Raw genomic sequence first — 24371 nt, forward strand, 5'->3', positions numbered from 1 at the left:
GAATCGAAAAATCATTTATATTGCAGGCAAAACAAATGTTTATTTAAAACGAATTAAATGATTAAAAGATTATCAATGCGTTTTTATATTTAAAGGAAATTAATTTTAAAAAATTACTGATAATATTTATATAAAAATATTTGAATTGAATTTAAATATATTCAAATATGTATAATGAAAAACAATAATAATAAAATTTTGGCTATAATATAAAAGCAATTTTTGCTAAAAAAAAATAATAAAATTAATATACAATATATTTTAAGATCAACCAATCCATCAAAGTGATTAAATTTTGTCTCTAGGATTAACTGATTTCATGTCAAAAGAAAAGTGCAGATTATCCAAGCAGGCTAATGCTAAAAACTAATTTAAAAGCGAAAAGAAAACAGATAATAAAATTCAATATTGAAGAGATATATTGAGCGATAAAAGAAAACTTACTTTTATTACTATTATTTATTTATTTATTTATTTATTTTTTTTTTTTTTTTGCACAAATCTAAGTTTTCAATACCGTGAAAAGCTTCTAAATCTCGCATCGTAAGAGTATTTTAGCTTCGTTGAGTCAGAGATTTAGCATTTCTCTCCCGATTGTGCATATCGATTTATACAGCTCTCTCTCTGTGTGTGTGCAAATTTGAGGGTATGGGCGGTTGGGTTAAATGCATAATTGGCGATTAGACGATTGGCCCTAATATGCCACACGCTGCAATGGCCAACAACAAAAGCGCAACAGCAGCAGTAGCAGCAGCAGCAGCAGCAGCAGCGCCAGCAGAGGCAGTAGCTGCTGCTGGCTTAGGGGCAACATCATGCGAATTCGATTGTCTCTGGCTGTGTGTGGAGCCGAGTCTTTTCAGCTGCTGCTGCTGCTACAACATTTGTTTTATTTTTATTTTCTTTTATTTTGTGATTGCTGTGAGTTAATTGGGTCACGCCCCTCGCTGCCCATGGGTACCTACCTTGCCGAGCTGTAAAAGTAATGACAACGCCGTGTGCTTTCATTCATATATATATATATATGTAGATATATATATTGTTTATACATATATATTTCCTTTGCTTTTGTTCTTCATTCAGTTGCATTCAATGCTTGCCTTTTGTTAAGCGAACTTTGCGCCCTGTCATACATGTTAAGTAGATACATCTATATACTATATTTATATTTATATTAATATTTATAATTATATTTATAGATATATGTATATGTAGTTATATATATAGGTATATGTATATATTATATTATACAATACATAGGTATTACTTAAGGTTATTCTGCATGTTCGTCGTTTCGCTCATTCAAGTTCAACGTTTAGTTTATGCCCCTCGCTTACTAGATGCAAAGAAAAAGTCTTTGGTTTACCTTAAAGATATTATTTTTGTTTTTCGTCTGCTTCTTCTTCTGCTATTTATTTTTTACTTTTCAGTTGAATGTTTCATTTTTATTATTTTTCTGTTTTTCTCTATTTTGTTTTTTGTTGTTTTTATTTTGCTGCTTGAATGCTTTTAGGGCTTACGACCTACAGGCAAATAATATCTGAAGATATATTTTTGAGTGTGTAGGTGTGTGTGTGTGTGTGTGTACTTGGAGCACTTTGTGTCTGTCTGTGTGTGTGGGCATTTACATATGTATTATTTACGTATGAATTGATGAATATGTTGAGTTTCATTTGATATTCCTTAACTTTTTACATATTTTAACTAACTTTGCAAATACGAATTTTACCTAAGTTTAATGCCAAAGCGCAGTCGGATTCACAGTTAATCTTTCTCTTTTTTACCTTTTTTTTCATGGGGTTTCAGGAGTGGGAGATATACATAATGTGCAGGTAGCGTTAACTCAACTCAGCTCACATTCACACTATTTCTATTAATATGCAAAAAGTAAAAAGTGGGTCAACATTCTGGCACAAATCTCGGTTCAGCCTTGCTCAAATTCGATTACTGTCCAAATGCCAATTAAAAGTTAAAATTTCAACTGAGTATCTCAGCCGGTGCGGATGACATTGGGCTTGAATTAAATGCGAATATAGTTTCATTTGAGTATCACGCGAGAAATAAATCTGGTGTTCACCATCATCAAATTAAATGTTGAGATACGCCTGATAATAGCTAGCTGTCAAGTGTGTATGTTAAATTTACAATCCGTCAAGTCTCAATGTGGATACGCTTACCGAAAATCAAAGTACAATATATATATATCCTCTATTGGATATGCTTGCTGGCTTCAGGGTACGTAACAGGTGTGAAGGAAATGGTTTTAAAAATTAACGTTACATATATTACATAAGAAATCATAATAGTAAAAGTTCAGTTAGCAGGAAGATGTAAATATAATTGATAATTGAATCACATTTAACGAAGTAATTCAACTGTAGAAACTAAATATTTGTACGGATATAATATTGACGCAGAAATAAATTAAATGTATATGTTAAATTTGTTTAGAATATTTTAAATTTACTTTTCGTATCATGTAATTCTTAAATTTGTTAAGAATATTTTAAATTTACTTTTCGTATCATGTAATTCTTCCCAAATATACATGTTAAGTCTGGCTTTCAAGTCTAGCATTCCTGCTGTTTAATTTAGGATGTGGCTAAATATTTTATAAAATTCAACCGGCAAATCTGATATAATATAAAATGTATTAAATTCACCTGTCAATTTTTTGTGTAACATCTAGCTATTAAATGTGATGTTATATGTTAGTTTTAGGTCTAGATCTCGAATTATGTGAACTGTCTTATCCATTTTGAAAGGTGTTAAATCCAGCTGTCAAATAAACTGTCAAGAACTGACATTATAACTGCCAAATAAAGTGTTGCTCTGTGAAATTTAACTGTTGAATGTGATTGTTAGCTTGAGAATTGAGTTAACGCCATCTTAGTATGTAATTCTTTTGTCGTATTACCTACAAAGTCTATGCGTGCTGATCATCATTATATTTGAATTTACTCTCTTTTTTTTATTGTTGCCCGTTGTTTATGTGTCTAACGCTCTGGCCACGCCCACAAATAATGCGAATGTTTACAATATTTTTAATATTTTTCCTATATATACAGAAGTCACACAGATATTAAGAATAAATTTCATTTTAAATTTTGCTATTTGGTTTCTTCATTTTATTTCTTTTTCTGTTCTTTTTTACTTTTATAAAGTGGGTCTTGCTGCTGCTGTTCGTTCTCTTTCTCTTTGTCAACTTTAACTGACAGTTAAGGATTTCTTTTCAGCCGAATAAGAGTTTGATATATGTTCATTACGTAACTGCCTACAACTTACGATTCTTTTCAAGAATGTGGGTGAGGGTCGTGAAGCTATCTTCATTTTTGGTTGGCTTTTTGGAAACATTTGAAACTCTCACACACGCATATACTAACTCAGAGAGATAGAGATAGAGAGAGGGGGAGAGAGAGTTACAGTTACAGTTAGAATTACAGTTACAGTTAGTTTTACAGTTATAAATTTTAATTACATTTACAAGGGCATAGACGATTCCTAAGTACTCTGTCCGCGTGTGTGTGTGTGTGTGTGTGGAAATTCATTCATTTACTTTGACATTTAGATCGACATTGACTTTTACCTTTACTTTGACTTTTACTTTTACTTTGACATTGACATTTTACTTTACTTTTATTGCAGTTAGTTTTAGTTTTAGTATCTTATTTTCATAATGCGGGGACTTGCGAGAGTTGAGATGTTGGTATTTACAGTTTCTTAGGGTTCGCTAATTAGTCGTAGGTGTTCATACATATCTATATCTATATTTAGTTCTATAGGTATATATGATATATTAATTAGTTTAGTTTTCAGTTTTTCTTTTCTTGTTGTCCATTTGCTTTGCGCTTTATAACTAGAAGTATACTGCATTATTTTTCATTGAATTTTTTTGCTGTTTCTTATTTTGTTTCGGTTTTTTTTTTTCGCTCTTGCAATTTTCTTTGTTTATTATCTCCATTAGCCATATCTTTTAATTAGACACTATCACAAACAGTTCGCTTGCACAAGTTCACGCCACGAAAATTCGCCCGATTCTCTCGCTAGTCGATGAGCCACATGAATGTATATAAAATATGTATGAGTGTGTGTGTGTGTGTGTGAGAGAGGGTGTGCTATAGTTAGTGTTTAGTGTATGCACTCAGTTTAAGTTTAGTCAGTTCTGCGGGGTTTCCTGTGTCTTTGTGACTGTGGAGGCGAGGCGCTTAGACATCGGTGCCGCAACCCTCTTGGTAGCCCTCGTCCGGGGAGTTGCGGCTGCTGCTGATCAGCGCTCGCTTCAGCGCTGTGACGGGCGGCAGCACGGGCACGCCTCCCTTCTGCCAGACCCGTATCGTCTTGGCATTCACGGGCTGTCCATTGGGCAGTATTGAGCAGGAACTGGAGCTAGCTGGAGCCGGGGCAGCCATGGCCTGGGCGGGTGTGGGCGATGACCTGGCCGAGCCATTGCTGCTGCCGCCTCCATCGTGTAGGCGTGGCAGGGTGCGACTACTGAAGTGTGGACTGCCGCTGCTGTGCTGGAGTTGCTGCTGCAGCTGCAGCTGCTGCAGTGGATGCATCTGCAGCTGATGATTGTGCTGATGCTCGGCGCCCGGCACCAGAGGCAGCCCGTAGTCATTGGGATAGCCGGAGGAGCCGCTCGACAGGTTCGTTGTGGCCGTCGAGGTGGTCGAGGCGCCGGTTCCTGCCGCTGCACTGCATCCGCCACTCTGCTGCAGCGTCGCATTGCAGTGGGCGCGCGGAAACGTCTTGCTGAAGTAGTCGCTGGCCGCGCTCCGCTCGTGCAGATCGTACAGCTGGCTGGAGTCGATGATGGGCGTCTTGTCCGTGTAGCGTTTCATGAACAGATCATCTGCCGAGCTGGCCCCAGCTGCTGCTGCTGTATGCTCCCACAGCCCGGACGGATACAGCGAGTCACAGCCATTGGCCCGACTGTATTCCCCACTGCCGCCGCCGCCTCCGCTCGTCAGCTCCATGGCGGGCAGCTTGAGGTCACAGAACTCGTCGCTGCCAAAGCGTTTCGTATCATTGATTAGATCCGGATTGTTGCCATGCCCAGTGGAGCCGCTGGGCGAGATGAAGCAGGAGGCGGTGGACAGCACGCTGCCCGCATTGTCGTAGCCCTGCGTCGAGTAGGGCAGGTCGGTGAGTCGCGGCGGCTTCTGCACAGGATTCGCATTGCGTTGCTCGTGCGGCGATCCACTGGCACGCCTACAACTAGCTCCGCCCCCTACGCCGCCAGTTGACACCACGCTGCTGCTATTACCCTTGCGCTCCAGCGTACCCGAGGCCACGCCCGCTAATCCTCCATCGATGCAATTAGCCACAGCTCCATTAGCGATGACAACGCCGCCGATGCTGCCATTGCCCGTTGCCGGCTGCGTTTTGTTGGTGATGGAATTCTGGTGGTTCACCGATGTGATGACCTCCATGTGGTTGGGCGTCTTGCTGTCCACGTACGGCTGCCGCTTCACCCGCAGCAGCAGGCACATAATGGCCGCCAGCGCGAACACAATCAGAGCCACGAGGGCAGCACTCAGGCCCACAATTTGCCCACTGCCCAGGGAGGCCATGCCCGCGGCTCGCATGCTGACATGAAGCGTAAAGTTGGCCTCGGCGCTCCCGGCGCGATTCTCGGCCACGCAGTAGAACTCGCTGGAATCGGTTTCCTGGGCATTGGTGAGCACCAGGCGCGAGCGCTTCTCGAAGCCGCCCTCCAGCTGCTCGAACATGTGGACACGCTGATAGGCGCTGAAGGCGCTATTGTTAGCCAGCTGCCGGCCATTCCAATACCAGTGGATGCTGGCCGCGGGCACGGCGCGTGCGCGGCACGTGATGGAGGCATTCTCGCCCATGGCCGTCTCCACGTAGTGGGAGATGGGCAGCATTTCGGGGCGGCAGGCAAAGTCGTCCACATGCAGCTCCGCAAAGCTGCGGTCGATGATCCGCTCGGGTCCGCCCGCGCATACCGGCGCCACCGGATACGGAATATTGCGCTGCATCAGCCACAGCTTGGCGTCCCGCAGCCGGCAGTCGCACAGCCAGGGATTGTCGTGCAACTCGATGCCGTGCAGCCGGCTCAGAGTCTCGATGGTCTTGGGCAGCAGCTCGCTCAGCTTGTTCCCGTTCAGGCGCAGCAGCGTGAGCCCCTGCAGCCCACTGAAGGCCTGCGCCGATATCGTCTGGATGTCGCAGTGCGAGAGATCCAGCTTGTGGAGCGAGGGCGTGCTGCTGAAAGCCTGCGCCTCGATCTTGTGTATGTGATTGGAGGCGAGCGTCAGGTCGCGCAGCGAGGAGATGTGGCTCAGGGCCAGGCTGGGCACCGTCACCAGGAGGTTGTGCGACAAGTCGAGCTCCACCAGATTGGTCAGTCCCTTGAAGGTCTCGCGCTCGATCTCGCCGATCTTACAGTGGCGCAGATATAGCTTCTGCAGATTGAGCAGATTGGAGCGCACGAACTGCTCGTTGGATAGCGTCTGCAGCTTGTTGCCGGACATGTCCAGCACCTGGGTGCTGGGATCAATGTGATCGGGTATTTGGATGAGCTGCCTGTCGATGCACTCCACCGTCTGCTTGCCGCCCTTCCACTTGCAGGCGCACACCGTCTGACAGCTGCTCAGGTGCTGCACCGGATTGTCCAGATCGCTGGCCGGATATGGATATGGGGCCAACGAGGGCGGCACATAGCCATCGTCTGTCATGGGCTGGCTGTCCGCTATGGAGTATACTTCGTTCTGTTGCTGTGACGATTTGTAGCTGGAACTGGAACCGGAGCTGGAGCCGGAACTGGAACTGGAGCTGCCTCCATTTGCATACAGCTTGCCGGAACTATAGCGATTCGCCAGCAAAAATCGGGGCAGTTGGAACAGCAAGAGCTGCAGCAGCAACAGCTGACTCCAGTGAAGCTCCATAGTTCTCTAAGAAATGCTGAATGAGTGTGTGTGTGGGTGTGAGTGTAGGTGTAGGTGATATGATGCTATCCTTTAGGCCATGCCACGCTGGCTTTCCTTTGATATGCGAGCCTCCTGATCCTCCTCTCCCTCGTCCTCCTTCAGTTTCTCGTGCTCCTTATGTTGCTCTTTCTTTTTTTGTTTTTTAATTATGATAATAGTGCAAACTTCCGTGCGGATTCAGCTCGAATGAATTTATTATATATTGGTCAAGCGGAAAATTGATTAATTGCCGAGTTTTCCTCGTTGTTGTTGCTGCTGTTGTTCCTTTTGCTTTTGCTTTTGTTGTAAATATTTTCATGTTTTGGCGTAATTAGCGGCGCCTGGCGCAACGTTATTTATAGAAGCGACGCCGCTCGCTAGGACCAGATGATAATCGTTTTTTATATATTTTTTGTATTTTCTTTTGTTGTTGTTTCTACTTTTTTTTTTTGTTATTTTGCGAGAGCTTGCGACCAAAAAAATAAAAGCGAAATTTTTACTTTTACGCAACACTGTCCAGCCACAATTTCCTTTGTGTTCACTTGTTGGGGTTGTTATATGTGTGTATGAATTTCCTCTTTTTTACCGTTATGTTTTTTTTTTTTGCTTTGTTGCTTTTTTGGTTAGCGATTTTAGCCACGCAAAGCTTTAATTTTCATCGCGTTTTCGTTTTCGTTTTCGTTACGTTTCGGCCTCGTGGCCTGCAATCAGAGCAGCGATAGAAGAACGACAGGAATTGTGGAACGAGCTGGACTCGAGCTCTGCGTTCAACACAAACACACACAACAACACATAGCCGCACAGCAAGAGGACCACACACACACGCACACGGTCGCGGCACGAGTCACGAGTAGTACACGAAGCTGATTGAAGATTGCGTGTGTGTGGGTGAGTGTGTGTGTGTGTGCGTGTGCGAGGTGCGCGTGATGAGTTTTATTCAGCTGCTCATTGATTTTCATACGCAACTGTTACACTTTGCTGCTCACTTACATTGCACTTGCTAATGATCATTGCCAACTTCATTATAGCATTCAATTCAAATTTCATTTGGGTTCACACTTGTAACGATTTCGAAGCGAACGAAGTTGCTCTAACGGCTCTAAGCGACGGCAACGCGCGCTACATATGACGGACTGAAAACCCAACCGTTCGGCAGCAATCATCGACTTGAACTGAGCGCCGAACTGATGCACTGCACTGGCAAAAGCGAAAGCCCAAAGCCAAAGCCATCGAGCGACACAAAGAACACAAGTAACAAAAACAACACTCGTTTCCTCGGCATCGTTGTGAGCCAGTCGTGTTCGGCCCTCCGCTTCGTGTGTACGCTTGACTTTGCCTTGCTTGGCTCTCGTGCTTTGTCGTTGTTTTTGAACGAAGGGGGTTGGTCATACGCTGAGGAGTGCAGCATCGGGCAGTCGTGCGACCGCTCTCACACTCTCTCTCTCTCTCTCTCTCGTTTTTGCCGCTAAGCACTCAGCCAATGTTGCTTTAACCGATTCGCAATGTGCGTGCTTGGCAACATGCTACTGACAACATGTTGAGTGAGTGCGTTTAAACTGATATAAGATAATTCTTGCGTTTATAATGTGGCTTTTTATTTAGATAACAAATTATTTATGATAATGCAAAAAGTAATAATGAGCAAAATAGTAGTCAAGTTAATTAATTCAATGCTTAAAAGCTTCTATAAGCAATCAAATGCCAAATATGAATGTGTTCATTAGTTGATCCTCAACTCTGTTGAATGCAATTAAGTTTGTTATTTCACCGCTTCAGATGTTGGCTTCTTTAACGAACGAACTGAATGATCTGCCGGAATACACATACATACATACATACGAATACGAATGAATGCTTTGACCCGGCGCGACCTACTCAGCCGTGAAGCACAACAGAACCAAATAAAGTAAATAAACATGAGAAATGTTCTTTGACTGGAGGGGGCGCACAGGGCGGGGCACTTGAGGGGGCCTCTCTTTGGGTCTTGCGAGCTTGTCTTTGAGACGTAATTTGTATTTGAGCTGAATGAGTCACATCCGTCGACTCAGTCGCGACTCGTGCAATGAATGAATCGATGCATTCATTGTGTGCAACGTGTGCAGAATTTCACAATTTGCTGAAATATGGGCGGGATTACAGGGGCAGGGCGCACGCAATGCTCAAGATCAGCTTACAGCTGATATTGATGTATATGTGCATACTAACATATGTATATTTATAATCATGTGTGTGTGAGTGTGAGTGCACAGTTCTATCTGGAATAATGATCGCCTTGGCTGCTTCTGCAGAACAAAGGCAAAAAATATATAAAAAAGCTGTTAGATTTGCAGCAACAGCAAGAGAAAAGAAGAGGATAGAGAGAGATGGTGAGAGAGGCGGAGAGACAGAGTTGCATAGGCTAAACGAAGTGTGGATACTCTAAGAGAATTTCGACTTGCGAGGTGTTTATATACATACATATATGTATGTATGTATACCATGTGTATGGTATATGAGTGGCTTAGCAATATGCAACTTCATTCATAACATTGAGCTTCAATTTCTATATAGTCAATACTTGGGCGCAAAGCTTATGAATAAAATGAAAAATAATTAATACACATGTGTGTGTATATATTTGAACGAGAGTAAAAAAAAAAAAAAAAAAAAAAAAAAAAAAAAAAGAAAAATAATAATAATAATAATAATAAATAAATAAATATTTAAATATAATACATAAATTAATGAATACTGTTAATAAAATAAAATAAAATATTATAACAATATAATAATTTTAAATAAAATAATGAATAATAAAAACTAAATAAAAATTAAATTATTTAAGAAAAAGAGTAATATCTCTGTGCTTAGCCAGCTTCAGATCTTGACTCAGAATATATATACATATAAATGGCAACAACATCTGCTTAGCGTGCAACACATGGCATGATCACATTTTAATACCCTCTAAAAAAAATCAAAAAAAGCAAAGAAAATAAAAGATACAAAAAAAATCAAATAAAAACAGCAAAAAGAAAAGATACATCTACGGCTGCGGCTACAGCCAGAGATACAGACTGTCTCGGCATTTAATGATGATGACAACAAGAGCTGAGACCCACACACTGCGATTGCGGACCCTGAGACACCGACCGAAACTGGAACCGTGATTCAGATGGAGATGGAAAGGGAGATGGAGCTGGGTCTGCGGAGAGGGCGGGGCACAGGGGGGCACTGTGAGGCAGGTACTGCGGGGCAGCTATGTGAGCGCTAAGCTAATTATCTGCAGGCGGCGTATAAGTTACCTCACCTGCGGGCCACTTTGCGGCTTTGTTGTTGTTGCAACAGCTGCTGCCGCTGCTGCTGGTGCTGCTGCATTGTGTATGGGGCACATGATATCTCATGATGTTGCCCAGACAGGAAACGCGCTGTGTAGCTGACAGTGCGCGGTGCCCCCGCTCCAGCCGGTCCCGGATTCTCTCAGTTTATTGCATATGAATGAAATTTTCAGGTCGCATCTTGAAGATACAGATACTGAGACACTGACTGCGATTGCGAGTCGGCTGCAGCCTCAGCTTCACTTGCGGCATGAGAAGTTTTTGTCTGCCTTTGCAGCAAACGTGTTTGCTCAACAATAATCGTAAATAAAAGAAATAGAATGAACTCAACCAGCTACGCATTCTCTAGTTGCTGCAGAGCCAAAAGATACAAATATACGTATAGTCAGACTGCTGCATAGTTGTAGATACTTGTGACAGATGTATCTCGCAGATACATTTATGAATGCATATACATCTATTCGTATGTACATATATATGCCATATGCATAGCTCAAGATACATTCAGAAGATACATCTGTGTATCTAATCTCACTTAACTATAGATACATTCCTCAGATATATTTAGGTATCCTATCTTATTTCTTCATAAAAACAAAAGCATTCCACATAAATAAGTAAGATAAAGATCTTACTTCATTTCTGCATAGTTATAGATACATTTAACAGATACATATCTGTATCTATTCTTGTACGTGTATTTATATAGATAGATATTTAGACAGATACATATCTATGATCATCTATGTATCTAGCTTTTCAGAGTTCAATTAATGTATTTGTTATAAATTATGTTGTTGAAATATTGAAGAGATACATGGATTGTATCTAGATATATTCCATAACTACATTTATGTATACCTCTACCCGCATAGATATAGATACATTTCACACGTATATTTCTATGATAAATATCATAGGTATATTTCTATAAATTCCATACTTATTTGCGAACATTTCACAGATCATCTATATATGAATATTTAGATACTTTCCACAGATACATTAGCGTATCTCTAGCATTGCCAACATAAATCACTTTGATTAAGGTCAGTTATGATTGCCGAAAAGTGAAATCTTCTCTGGCCGTGTTATTCTTCACAGTTACATTAGTATAAATATGCTCCTCTTTCTGTTCCTCTTCTGCCTCGTATCTTCTATCTTCTATCTTTGGCTTCCTCTGCTTCGGTGTCGAGTCAGCCAAGCGTAGAGCCACGCTTTGTCTTCAGCACATTTTCTAAATGAGTTGCGTTTATTTTTTTCGTCTTTATAAATAAAACCAATTGAAACGTGTTGAAAATGAATGAAATTTTGTTTTGATTTGATTTTAAACTATTTTGATATGTATGTATGTAATATATATATGTAAATATATATATATTTTTTAAGATGCTTAGCCTTGCAGCTAAGCGTAAGCATTGCAAAAGTTATTGAAAAATGTAATTGTAAAAGTTATGAAAGAGCTGTGCGAGGGCGGTTTGAAAAAGTTTCAATACTTATTGTGCAATATAGATAAGTATTATAAATATTAAATAGCTGAAGATGACTTCTGATATACATGTGTTATAAGCTATATGCAACTGTTATGCAAGTGTTATATGTATATAACAAGCTATAATGAAGTCGCAATTTAACTTAAGTTTTCATACCCCCTTTGAGTTCCCTTCCCCCTATCACATCCGTTCAAGACGTTTGCCCTAGAGTATTTCGAGTTCGGTGCGCTGATCTCTCATGTTTCTCATGTAACAAACTGCCTCATCAGCATTGGGGAATCGCTTAAATTCCATGTTAGGTATGATAATCATTTATTTCTGTTTTGTTTTATTCGTTGCTTTTCAAAAATGATAAATTCGCTTGGCTGAGCGAAAGTAGAACTCGATTGCTTGCAAATCGTTCCGCAGCGGAAGTTGGCTGAGAAATCGCTGTGAGTGCTTTATGATCGCTTTGCTTTGAATGTTGTTTTTTTTGTTTTTTTTTGTTTTTTTTTTTTTTCTTTTCTTTGCATTGCTGTCACAGGCGACTTCTCATGCCACTTCTCTGTGTCTCCCACATGGCCACACATGTGGCAAGATGTTGCCACTGCTGCTGCTGCTGCTGCAGAGTGTGTACTCTTGTGCAATTTGTTGACTTTCACATTTAACTACGATATTTCGCTCTCTGTACGCAACAATTAGCCGCAGTTAATTGGCCAAAGTGCTTTTGTGCCACGCTTTCTGCACTCGCCGCTAATCTTGGCGATTTGAACAACTTCCGCAGCGGCAGCGGCAACAACTGTAAAACCTACGGTGCAACATCTCGTAATTAATGCAAAAAAAAAAAAAAAAAAAAAAAAGAAATAAAAAGGAATGGAAAGCAAAAACGAACAAGAAGAAGCAGCATAAAATCATAGTCGCTGCATGAGGCAAAATAAATATTTGCCAACATCATTTTCAGATAGGCAAAAATCACCTGAAGCCCCTGGAGAACTGGAGGCTGGGGAGCAATTGAGCAGCGGACAGGATGCTCGGCTGTTCCAGCTGCCTTTGACCTTTGTGCTCGTAATGCTCCGCCTAATTGCCCCTAATTTATTTAACTTCAAGCTGGGCAGCCGCCGCCGCCGCAGCCGCTGCGGACCCCCTTCAACCTCCCCCAGGTCCATCCGATTCAAGCTCAGTTCAGTTCAGTGTCAAGGGTTCACTTTGGAGCCGCCGCTGCGTGTCCTTTGGGTGGGTCATTGGGTCGGACGGCTGCTCCTCCTACACATACACATTCATTTATACATATATATTTATGTATGTATGTGTGTATACATAATGCTATCTGCCTTCGGATTTGTCTGAAAGCGAAACACTGCAGCGCAGCTCAGCGCCCAACTTGCGTGTGCTGGATGACAATTAATGCTGACCAAACTGCGGCTTTGAATTACAATTGAATGCGGACAGAAATGTGTGTGAATATTAACTGATATTTATCAGCAGTTATTACCGATAGAGAATGCTGTTATAATTTACCTGCTATCACCTGTCAAATGAGCTCTGACTAAAGCATTGGTGGACTCACACAATTCATGGGGCCTGTATTAGTATTAGTATTAGTATTAGTATTAGTATTAGTATTAGTATTAGTATTAGTATTAGTATAGTATATATAGTATTAGTATTAGTATAGTATTAGTATTAGTATTAGTATTAGTATTAGTATTAGTATTAGTATTAGTATTAGTATTAGTATTAGTATTAGTATTAGTATTAGTATTAGTATTAGTATTAGTATTAGTATTAGTATTAGTATTAGTATTAGTATTAGTATTAGTATAGTATTAGTATTAGTATTAGTATTAGTATTAGTATTAGTATTAGTATTAGTATTAGTATTAGTATTAGTATTAGTATTAGTATTAGTATTAGTATAGTATTAGTATTAGTATTAGTATTAGTATTAGTATTAGTATTAGTATTAGTATTAGTATTAGTATTAGTATTAGTATTAGTATAGTATTAGTATTAGTATTAGTATTAGTATTAGTATTAGTATTAGTATTAGTATTAGTATTAGTATTAGTATTAGTATTAGTATTAGTATTAGTATTAGTATTAGTATTAGTATTAGTATTAGTATTAGTATTATTAGTATTAGTATTAGTATTAGTATTAGTATTAGTATTAGTATTAGTATTAGTATTAGTATTAGTATTAGTATTAGTATAGTATTAGTATTAGTATTAGTAGTATTAGTATTAGTATTAGTATTAGTTAGTATTAGTATTAGTATTAGTATTAGTATTAGTATTAGTATTAGTATTAGTATTAGTATTAGTATTAGTATTAGTATTAGTATTAGTAATGCCTCGTATAGGCAGGCAAAGGTAGCCGTGGCTACAATCGAAAACACATCTTTGACTCTTTGCGGCTGTGGGCTTGACGTTCGGGGCACTAAACGCTCTAATTATTTTCTAACTGCTGAGATTTAAATGTCTCTCAGCCATTGCAGCAGTCAGTGGAAATAGCAGCAATGGCTGCAGAAGCAAAAGCCCAAGTAGAAGCAGAAGCAGGAGCAGAAAACGCTTTATCTTCATTTGAGCATTAAGCCGCTTACTGCATTTGTTACTGTGTCTGGTTCTTGTTGTGGTTGTTGTTCCTGTTGTTGTTTCTGTATGGTCTGTTCTCTGGTCTCTTAGCTGGCCTTTGTTTCGGTTCGCTCTGTTTGCACTAAAACTGATTTGGCAGCCGACGCCGCTGTCGCTGCTGCCGTTTGCCCATGGCTTTTGCCTCCAGTTTTGGGGCAATTATTCAAAGCGTCTAAATTAGGTAATTGCCCTTTAAAGAATCATGCTAATTATTTATGTTTATGTATGTGTATCTCTGTGCCTCTGCTGCTGCTGCTCCTGCCTCTGCGCCTGCTTCTATCTCTGCTTGTGCGTGCTGCGATTGTGTCCCGAATCCGATTTTCCTGCCCCATCCGCAATGCATTTCGGCTGCGCTGTCATCGTAATGCCCTTCCCTGTGTCCGGGCCACTCCGCAGCCCTGCAAGGAGTCCATGTTGAGTGCTCCGTGCTCCGCGCTTCGTGCGCTAGGCGACGCTTGTTTGCGGCCTTGATTAATGAAGTCGTCCTGCGGCCGTCTACAGGACCAAAACACCAGCAACAATAACAACACGGGTCAGCGGGTGTGCTTGAACTGAACAGTCGTCCTCCGCCCCCTCCCGCACCACACCCACCTCGCCCCTCCTTGACTTTGGCTTGTTTTGTTTAGATTTATGTCAAATTGTCGGCCTTGCTGCGCGTCGCCAGCGGAGCTGTGCTTTTAAGCTTTTCAATCAATTCGAGTTTAAGTGGTTTACAGTTTTCGGCCCGTGGGCGTCATACGCAAGTTGGCGAAATTAATTGTTTGCCTAATCAGTTGATTGCATGCGGCTCCAAAGAGGACAACGCCAGACAGACATCGACATCGACATCGACATCGACTCCCACGCGCAGTCTTTGATTTGAGGCGACCGCAGCCCGACGCCAGCGGCAACTGCAAATTGACCTCTGCATGCGAATGGCATGGATGGAGACAAAGTTAATGGGTCAATAGGCTAAACAATTGTGAGCTAATATGGCTCAAACATAATGCACAAATTAATTGACATTGATGTGATATGTGTCAACATGGTTAGCGAAAATATTGATGGCTCTTCTGTGTGGGTCAGACATGACGATAGGTCGAGTGTGGGCGTGGGAGAGTTGAGATAGCGAAATTAAATTAGAGATGCCTATGAATATGCAGCAGTATAATCATAGGCCGATAAATATAATAGATAATATAGGTATGATTGAGCAGATAAATATATTTGGTTATTATGCACTAAAACCCTGTTATAACAGCGCTCAATGGACAAGATTATGTCAATATATCTATCTATTACATATTAATACAGCTTATATACCTAAAGATACAGATACGATATTTAAATGATATATGTCTAGTATCTATAGGAATTTAATTTCAAATTACCAATTTACAGTTATCCTACAGATACATAATCTTCGACTTGAGTTTGCTAGATTTTTGCATTGATATCGAAAAACTTAAAAACTGGGAAAAAAGATACTTATATAAATATGTTTATAGATGAAAATGGAATACAATATTGGTATATATAATATAATATATATATGTATATGTTAATAAATGTTAAACAAAAAAAAAAAAAAAAAATATATATATATATATATATATATATATTAATTACTAAAGAAACTATAAAAATCATATTTTTAGCTGAGTTATACAACAAGCATTTTAGTCTATATTTAGTCTATAATAAAAAAAATAAAATTGCCCAAAACATATTCATAACTGACATAGAGTCATCTACAATATCTACTCTATGTTCATTTGGATTTAACATATACAAAAATATTTGCACTGCAGCGTCAAAATTCTTTTTCTAATTCATAATAAAAGGAATAAAATTACTCAAAAATATGCGATTGCACAGTGGAAATGTAACATGCGATTTTCTGGTTTTTAATTGATTCCATTTCAAGCGGAAGTCGCAGATCCCCAGAGCAGGTGCCCAGTCGGGCCTTTAATTTCCTATGATTTATGCGTAACTTGCTTTCGGGCTTCGTTTCGTTTCGTTTAAGTAACTTCCAATGTAGCCTGTCCGACAGTGGAGAGACAACGATGGCAACGGCGACGTCGGCGGCGACGGCGACGGCGACATGGACATGTACACCTGTGTCGGGCACATCCTGTCCGAAATGCAGCTGAGAGCGAATACTTATAGCAACAACACGAACAACACCAAACGAGACTCACACTCGACCAAAAGATACAGATACCAAAATTCAGGTTTAACTAGACTTTGGCTGGCCACAGAGCCGAGTAGGGCGTGGGGAGCGGGGGAATCAGGGCGGTCACTGGGAATAGGGTCTTGTCGCAGGGGAAACAGCTGAAACCTGCCCCGGCCAGCCCTGCATTTGCCCCTGGGCATGCCAAAAGTATTTAGAGGTCTCTCTGTGCCGGGGCTATTAAATGTCAATGGATTTCTGCATGAATGAGTTGTGCTACTCCTCAGGGCATGCGCCCCTCTCGCCCCGCTTGCCCATCGCCTCAGAGCGTCCGTCTTGCTGGCGATTTCGTGTTCAGCTCTCTGGTTTTTACCTTTTGCCCATTTGAACATTTGATGTTTACGGGCGCACGTAGTTTCATTTAAATTTCAATTGCCAAAAATAAATCTCTCTCTCTCTCTCTCTTTGTCCCTCTCTAGTCTGTCTATCTCTAACTTTTTTGGGTCGGAACAAGTGCCCCTGGGGCGTTGCCCCGCGCACTGCATAAGAATTTAATTTGCAACGCATTCAAACATAATTTCTTTTTCTCTTTTTCTTCTTCTTGTTATTTATAGAATTTATTGAAATATGTGCATGTGTGTGCCTTAGGACTTGGGAATCGCCGCTGCTCCTCCCCACTTATTCCTCTCTGCTCTTCCTCTTCCTGTTAATTAAAATGTACAGCAGCAGTCGAGGACCCACGTCGCTAGCTATAATTTCTGGAGGACTCCCTCGGCCCAATGGCTGGCTGGCAACTCATTATGTAATTCAGGCAGCGATGAGGCTTATCATAGTTGCTGCGGCCGGGGCGTTAAATCTTCAACTAAATATTAAACATCGCCTCACGCCCTCGTAAAAGGGGCCGGCGCTTCAGTTTTATGCCAGCTTCTCCCATTTTGTGCTTTTTTTTTTTTTTTTGTGGGCTTTGACTTCAACACTTGTCTGGTAATAAACGCAGCTGCCGCCTAATCCGCGCACAGTTGGAAATATTTTTCATTAGCATTAAGAGGCAATAGGCTGGCAAAGTAGCTGAAAAAAAAAAAGAAGAAAAACCCTAACTCCAGAGCACAAAACTTGGCCATAAGCTTGCCACGTTTTCACGTGTCGGACTGCTAAATCTTTGCCCGATAACGTTCTCAGGCCACTCCACCCCATCCCACCCCATCACAGCCCAGCCCAAGCCAACCCGCTGCCAGCCTTGACTTCAGCTTCAATCTGCTCTAACTGCTAAACACATAAGTTCACCACGTGTAACTGAATGTGTGTGCGTGTGTGTGGTGGCCTTTATGGCTACGTGTTTAGCAAACGGAAGTGGCCACATAGACACAGATATAGCTACAGCTACAGCTACAGCTATAGATACATATATAGTTAAGTATCCAAGTATCTATCTTATGGCTGTTTATGTATCCAAGACTCACCTATGAGGCGGTGCCCGCTTCTGTGATTTACACGCCGCAGTTTAACGCTTTAACGACTCACATTAGAAACAATTGCGGGAACTTTTAATTAAACTGCGCCACTCATTAGATGCGTGGTTCTGCCTCTCTCCCTCTGCTCGTCTCCTGCTCGCTTGTTGCTTTAGTTGTTGTCGCTGCTGTTGGCAACCAAAGCCTTTCATTGAAGCAAACCCAGTTGTCGCGACGTCTGTCTTTCAAATGTGAAGTAATTATGTATGATATTATTATTATTTTAGTTTTTTTTTTTTTTTTTTTTTTTTTCTATTTTCTTTTACGCTCCAATTGGCCATTTCCGCTTTGGGCTAGGCTGGGCGAATCAACTCCAAATCCAAATTCCAAATGCCACTCGAGCAGAACGCCGACTTTAAACAATATCGGAAAACCAAATGGTGAAAGGCCACAATTCAATTGATGTAAGATTTATGAGGCTCACAGTTCTTTGGTCTTGGCTGGTCTTGTTAGTACGTATTTATACAGAAAGCTTGAAGATATAATTCAGTTAGGTAATAGCTGAAAAGGGGCCGCAGGGAACAATGTGTGAATGTGAATGCTTTGGTTATTTATAACCAGTTTAGCAGATGGCATGACATCTCATGTTCTATGTAGTACGAAACAACAAAAACGAGGAGGAGAAGAAGAAGAAGAAGAAGAAGAAGAAGAAAAAGAAGGCGAGGTAGACAACCCACAGCGCTAAAAGTTTTTCATTCCAACTCAATTTATGTGAAAGTCTCGGCTAGATGTGGGCCTCGACTGGCAGCCAGGTTACGGGCCTCTTATTGTCATATTTGTTAGTTTTGTACCTAACACAAAGGTCAGCCTTAGAAGAGGTCTTATTCAAGTAGTAGTAGTAGAGGAGTTGAATATTTATTTATTTTTTTTTATTTTATTTTTTTATTTTTTTTTTTTAAGATGGTTGACTTCAAATTTATATATGAGTAAATCTGCAGAGGAAGCGTTTGCTCTATGCAGAAATTAAAATTATATAAATAACAACAAGTTTTCTTTTCTCTTTCCTCTTCTCATAGTTGCTGTAAGCAAAGTCACCTACTTCAATAAATTCAATAATAACCTAAAGCTATTCTCAACTGCAGAACTCAGGGGTTCAATCTATTCTAGCTCAACCCACAAACTGCTAATCAGACCACTTCGAGTTACTTCAATTCGGCATCAACTCTATCTCATCTCCAAGTCCAACTTAACTCAACAATGATAAAGTCCAAGCTACCTGAGCTGTTGTTCCATATGCATTAGAAGCCACAAGTAGTGCCGCTTCTCGGGCAACATAACAAACATATTATGCCCATTTGTTTTGCAGTTGCAACAGCTGCAACAGCAAGAACAACAACAACTTCTGACCGGCAACTGTGACAATCAACTGGGAAATAAACTCCGCTGAGCAGCCAACATCAGACCACGCACACATACACTTACACACACACACACTCACACAGTAAGCCAGCCATTGTCACACACACCCGCACGAAACACTGCGCTTAAGCTGCCGCGATACTTTTGACTTCCTTTTACACACACACACACACCGGCACACGCAGAGATAGTAAGAGAGAGAGATAGAGAGTGGACATAGGCTCCAAGTGGGAGCTGGCTGGGTGCATGCCACACGAAATTGCGGCTTTGCAGTGCAACAATGAGATACTTCAGAAAGAATTAGTTGCACTAAAAATTGCTAAAGTCGCACTGGACCCGTTTCGCGTCGCTTCGGCTTGTCGCCAAGGACTACCAACAACAGCAACAGCAACAGCAACAACAACAACAACAACAACAACAGACCAGGCTAGACTTTCACTGCTCTGCACTCTTGTTGCTGTTGCTGCTGCTGTTGTCTCTGCGTGCTGCGGCACCACGGGCGGTAGCTGGCAGGATGCAGGCGCTGGTAGCCAACATGGGACACAGGCTGAATGTTTTTAGCGGTTTTGCCAAACACGTTTATTGTTCAGCAATCGAGTCTATTAGCGTGTTCATTAGCTTTGCAACGCCAAGCAAAAGTAACTTAGATAATTAGGTAGCTACAAACAAATAGAGTTTAGTACTTGAGTCATACTTAAAATGAGTTAGTCTATACAAAGATCGAAAATTCTTTGGGAAACTGGTAAAACATTTAAAACCCTTGAAAGTGTGGAAATCAGAGTATAACAACATTGCGATAAGCTGAGGCATTTTAATTCTGCGTTGATCCCAGGACCTATAAGTGGCTAGAGAAATTTGTTGTGCAGCATAGCAAATCTCGTAAGCCGATAAAAATCGATAAGTCGACATCGTTATTGAAGCATAGTTTGGATACTATTAGAATGTGAAACTACTATGAATACCATAATCTCTATTTCTGCAAATAAAGGATGGGTGGAGGATTTAGTCCCTGTCTGATGGTTTCAGGGGATCTCCTGAATAGGGGATCTCCGGATCTTCGGAGAAGCCGAAGCTGCTAAACAACATGAAATTATTTGTGGATTATCCATATTTGGGCACACTGTGAAATATCCAAATGGAATCTGAGGTAGCTGTGGATATATATGTGTAAATATATATTCATAATCGGTTGCCGATTGATTTTTGCTGTTATTCTGAATTGTTTTTCTGCAGCATAAAACAAAGAGTTTTGTTGTTTGTAATAGGGCTTACGTACATTGCAGACATTATTTAATCTATGAAAGTGCTGAGAGTTGCCGAACTGAGAGCCTATGGACTGTGTATATATGACGAGCCGGCGTACAATATTGGTATTGGCCGGGCGTCCAAGGATGTTTGTCAGGTCAAGGGATTTCTATAAGAAAACTGGAGCATTAGATTTTTGTTTAATGTATCCTAAACAAGCTGATGAAAGTCTCTTGCAGCCGTCTGAGCATCTCTTCTGCGCACCTCTTCTTTGCTATATATGAGCTGCTCGAGCAACAGGGTATCAGCAAGTCGAGCACTCCCAACTGGATCACTCATGTTTTTTGTTGTTTTTTGTTCTGGCTGAGTCAGAGCATGAGCTGGCATTAGAATAAAGGCGACGTTTTTACGCTTCTGCTTGTTGTTCTTGTGATTGCTCTTGTGGCAGCTTCAAGTTGTTGTTGTTGCTGTTGTTGTTGTTGTTGTTGTTGTTGTTGGCGCTTTACATAGTCGTTTGGGCCGGACAAAAGTTGCAGACACTCTAGCCGCAGCTCTTGTGGCCGTACTTTTTTGAAGGCCAGCGGCGTTTTTAATTCAGCTTTGGCTCTAGCTTCGTTGGCGCTGCATTTTCATTTTCCTCTTTCGCTGCTGGCTGCTATTTTGTTTTTATATTTTTCAGTTTTTCTTTTCTTCTGTTAGAGTTTGCCGTTGTTATCTAACATGTTTAATTCAAGGCGCGTCTGGTGGAATTAAAGAGTCCACAGGTCAACCATAACGAGCCACTCGTACCGTTGATAAATTGTCATGCTCCTGCTACCAACTAGATAGGCGTCTCTGCTCGACTCTCGACTCTCGACTGTCTCGCAATGCATGGCAAATTTAGCGTAAAATTTTTGTCACAGCGCATGGAAGCGGCACGGAGGCCGTCAATGACTGTGATTACACCTGGCTGTTGTAGCTGAACACAAAGTTCCTTGCCTGTTTCAATATGGCCAGACCCAAGTCGATGCTTTCTTTCTTCATCTCCACTGCTTTTGCCCCTTCCACTGTCAACTATTCGCTCTGTTTCGCTTGGTCGACCTTTCAGTTATATAAAAGTATCTCTCTTTCTCTCTCTCTCTCTATCTGCTGTCTCTGATTGCTGTAAGTGATACAACATAATTATGAGCGAAACAAAGGCTTTAATTTATGTCAAAGCAAACAAATAAAGTTACGTCTTTGGCAACGGGGCGAAAGGGTCTGCCAATTGGGCATCAAAATCTGGACCCCAAAAAGTCACTCAAATTGCCGACAATGACGGAGCAAATTTTAAAATCTATGCTTATGTAACCCAAAATCTGTACACATAAATCTCTGCATTTACTATGCGCCACACACAAGCAAATATACATACATATATATGTAGAGAAGGGGCTGTTCGTGCGTGCCTTGGTGAGTGTGTGTGTGTGTGTATGTTGACACACACAATCAAGCAATCAAAATCTAAAAACTTTATCCCCATTTATTTACGTGTGAGACCAAACAGTAAACGTCATAGAATCCCAGACATATGCAGCACATGTATAACTACAATATACAGTTCCATATACGCACACACACGCACATATGTGGGCAATAGTGGGTTCATGCGTGTGTGTGGGTGTACCCTGAAGGCATAATCAAACACAGAAGCGCACACTAATGCAGTTAACAAACTTGCGGAAATACAACGAACACACACACACATACACACATTCACCCTAACATACGCACACACTATATATTGAAATATGCGTGAAGGAGTCTTAAGTGCTGTTCACTCTCTTTCCCACTCACACATAGACACAATGATGATGATGTATTGTGTGAGATGTGAATGTGATTAAATTTCCATAGCAGCTCGTCTTTCATGCCAATTTTCCATTAGTGTTTGCCGCTGCTCAGGCAGCTCCTGTTCGCTTTGCCCTCGCCGGGATGCACGCCCAAAAACTCACACCCACTTAAAAGCACATCAACTAAAACACACTAACACTCACACACACACACACACACACATGCTCATCAGCATTTCTGTGTGTGATGTTTGCTATAAGCTTCTCGCGTCAAGAGCGATGATGAATAGTTTGTTTGATGTTACTTTGACCGTCCTTACGATCAGCAAAAATAACTCTCAGCGAACGGGTGTCTGTGTGCCTGTGCCTGTGTGTGTGTGCGAGTGTGTGTGTGTGTGTGAGCAACCTGAGTAAAGCGATTACCGCTTAGTGAATGACATTACAGCGAATCACAGCATAAGCCTAAGATCAACTTTGCATAGTGGAAATGGATTGTGAAGTTGAAGAAACCATATGAATGGTCATTATTATAACTTCTTAACATATTTCAACAATTTTACGTATTATTATTATTTATTCAAATAATTTAATTGTTTTATTTGTATTATTTTATTAATATGAAAATTATTATTTTATTTTAATTAAACTTTCATTATAATTTGACTATATTTTCATCATAGGTCGAAATATATAAAAGGCAAACGTCATATCTAGATATCATTAAACTAAACGGAAGGCGATTAATAAGTGAATTAGACATATTATTCTACACAATAAACAAGAAAAAAAATACTCATATAATTATATTTCATGATAATGACATTTGTGATTATGCGTATTCGACGCTCATATTTCAGTCAAATTAACAAATTAATTTATATAGATATATGCTATCATATGCAACAGTAGACAGCTGCTGTCTATAATATCGATTCTCTGCACATTCCTTATACTATATGAAAATCTAGACAGCTTATTGAATGTACCAAATCGTTTAATAAACTATGTCAAGTTCTGTTCAACGAACCTTTGCCGTAACTCGAGCCTTTTTGTCTGCCATTCAGTCGGCATTCTAATTGTGCGCTTCGAAACAATTAAATGCTTAGCTCGACAAAAGTCTGCGGTTCGCATTAAATCATCAGTCTGCTGTTGACTACACAGCCATTTGCTGCTCAGCTCGGAGCTCTGCGGTGCGATGTGGTGTGGTGTCAAGCGCGGCTCTCTCATGGTTGCAGTGCTCCATCAGCGACATGCAAAATAATTTACATAAGCAGCGACCGCAAACTGCAGCAGATAGATATGGCAGGAGCTGGCGGGGCGTGCAGTGGCGACAAAGGCGTCGGGGGATGCCAAATTAAAGCCAAGCCCCAAACCCGAAAAACCCATGCAGGCAAATCCCTCGACCAGGCCAAAAAAAAAAAAAAAAAACAAAACAAAACATCGCAGCTAAACAAAAAACCAAAAACATGTGAGAATGCAACTAAAAACCTTTCGAATAGAATATACCCTGTAGCTGTAAGTTCAATGGGTATGTTTTAAAAATTTCTGAAAGTGCAAGATTTGGTTTTTCTTTACATTTTTAATATATATTAAATGCAATGGAATGATCAAGGCATCAGGATGAAGCATTGTGGGTTCTTCTAAGCTCTAAAATTAAGCTCAACCACACTATTATGACTTTTTATATTATCGTAAATGGAACCTAAGTTTTCTTAATTTTTACAAATATTTGGAATCTGTCTTCATTTTTAGGCTCTCCCTATAAAATCTTCCTATCCTACTTTCAGTTTCAGTATATCTAGGGTATTCAATATCTATAGGTTTATTCTTGTGCGACTCTAAGGTTCTTTCAAGTTCGTTTTCGTTTTTTTGTTTTTTGTTTTTTTTTTGTTTGTGGTTTGGTGTGTTTTGTGTTTGGATTTTCGTGCATTCACTTGCGGAATTT

The 24371-nt window shown here is 40.7% G+C and overlaps 2 protein-coding genes across 2 annotated transcripts in view; both read right to left on the minus strand.

Moving 5' to 3' along the window:
- The window catches only part of LOC108609663 (uncharacterized), an 82975-nt gene that overhangs the window by 28966 nt on the left and 29638 nt on the right, over nt 1–24371 (minus strand). The window lies entirely within an intron of this gene.
- Nucleotides 1440–8140, minus strand: kek1 (leucine-rich repeat, immunoglobulin-like domain-containing kekkon 1 protein). The gene has a single exon (XM_018004590.2). The coding sequence runs from the start codon at nt 6906–6908 to the stop codon at nt 4203–4205; it is 2706 nt and encodes a 901-aa protein (XP_017860079.1). The 5' UTR covers nt 6909–8140; the 3' UTR covers nt 1440–4202.

This window comes from Drosophila arizonae, chromosome 3, assembly GCF_054131065.1.
Source record: "Drosophila arizonae isolate 15081-1271.41 chromosome 3, UAZ_ARI_1.0, whole genome shotgun sequence".
NCBI classification, from domain to species: domain Eukaryota; kingdom Metazoa; phylum Arthropoda; class Insecta; order Diptera; family Drosophilidae; genus Drosophila; species Drosophila arizonae.

What these genes read in the sequence shown, in the direction of transcription:
- kek1 (XM_018004590.2), bottom strand. Translation starts at nt 6,908, where the DNA reads ATGGAGCTTCACTGGAGTCAGCTGTTGCTGCTGCAGCTCTTGCTGTTC.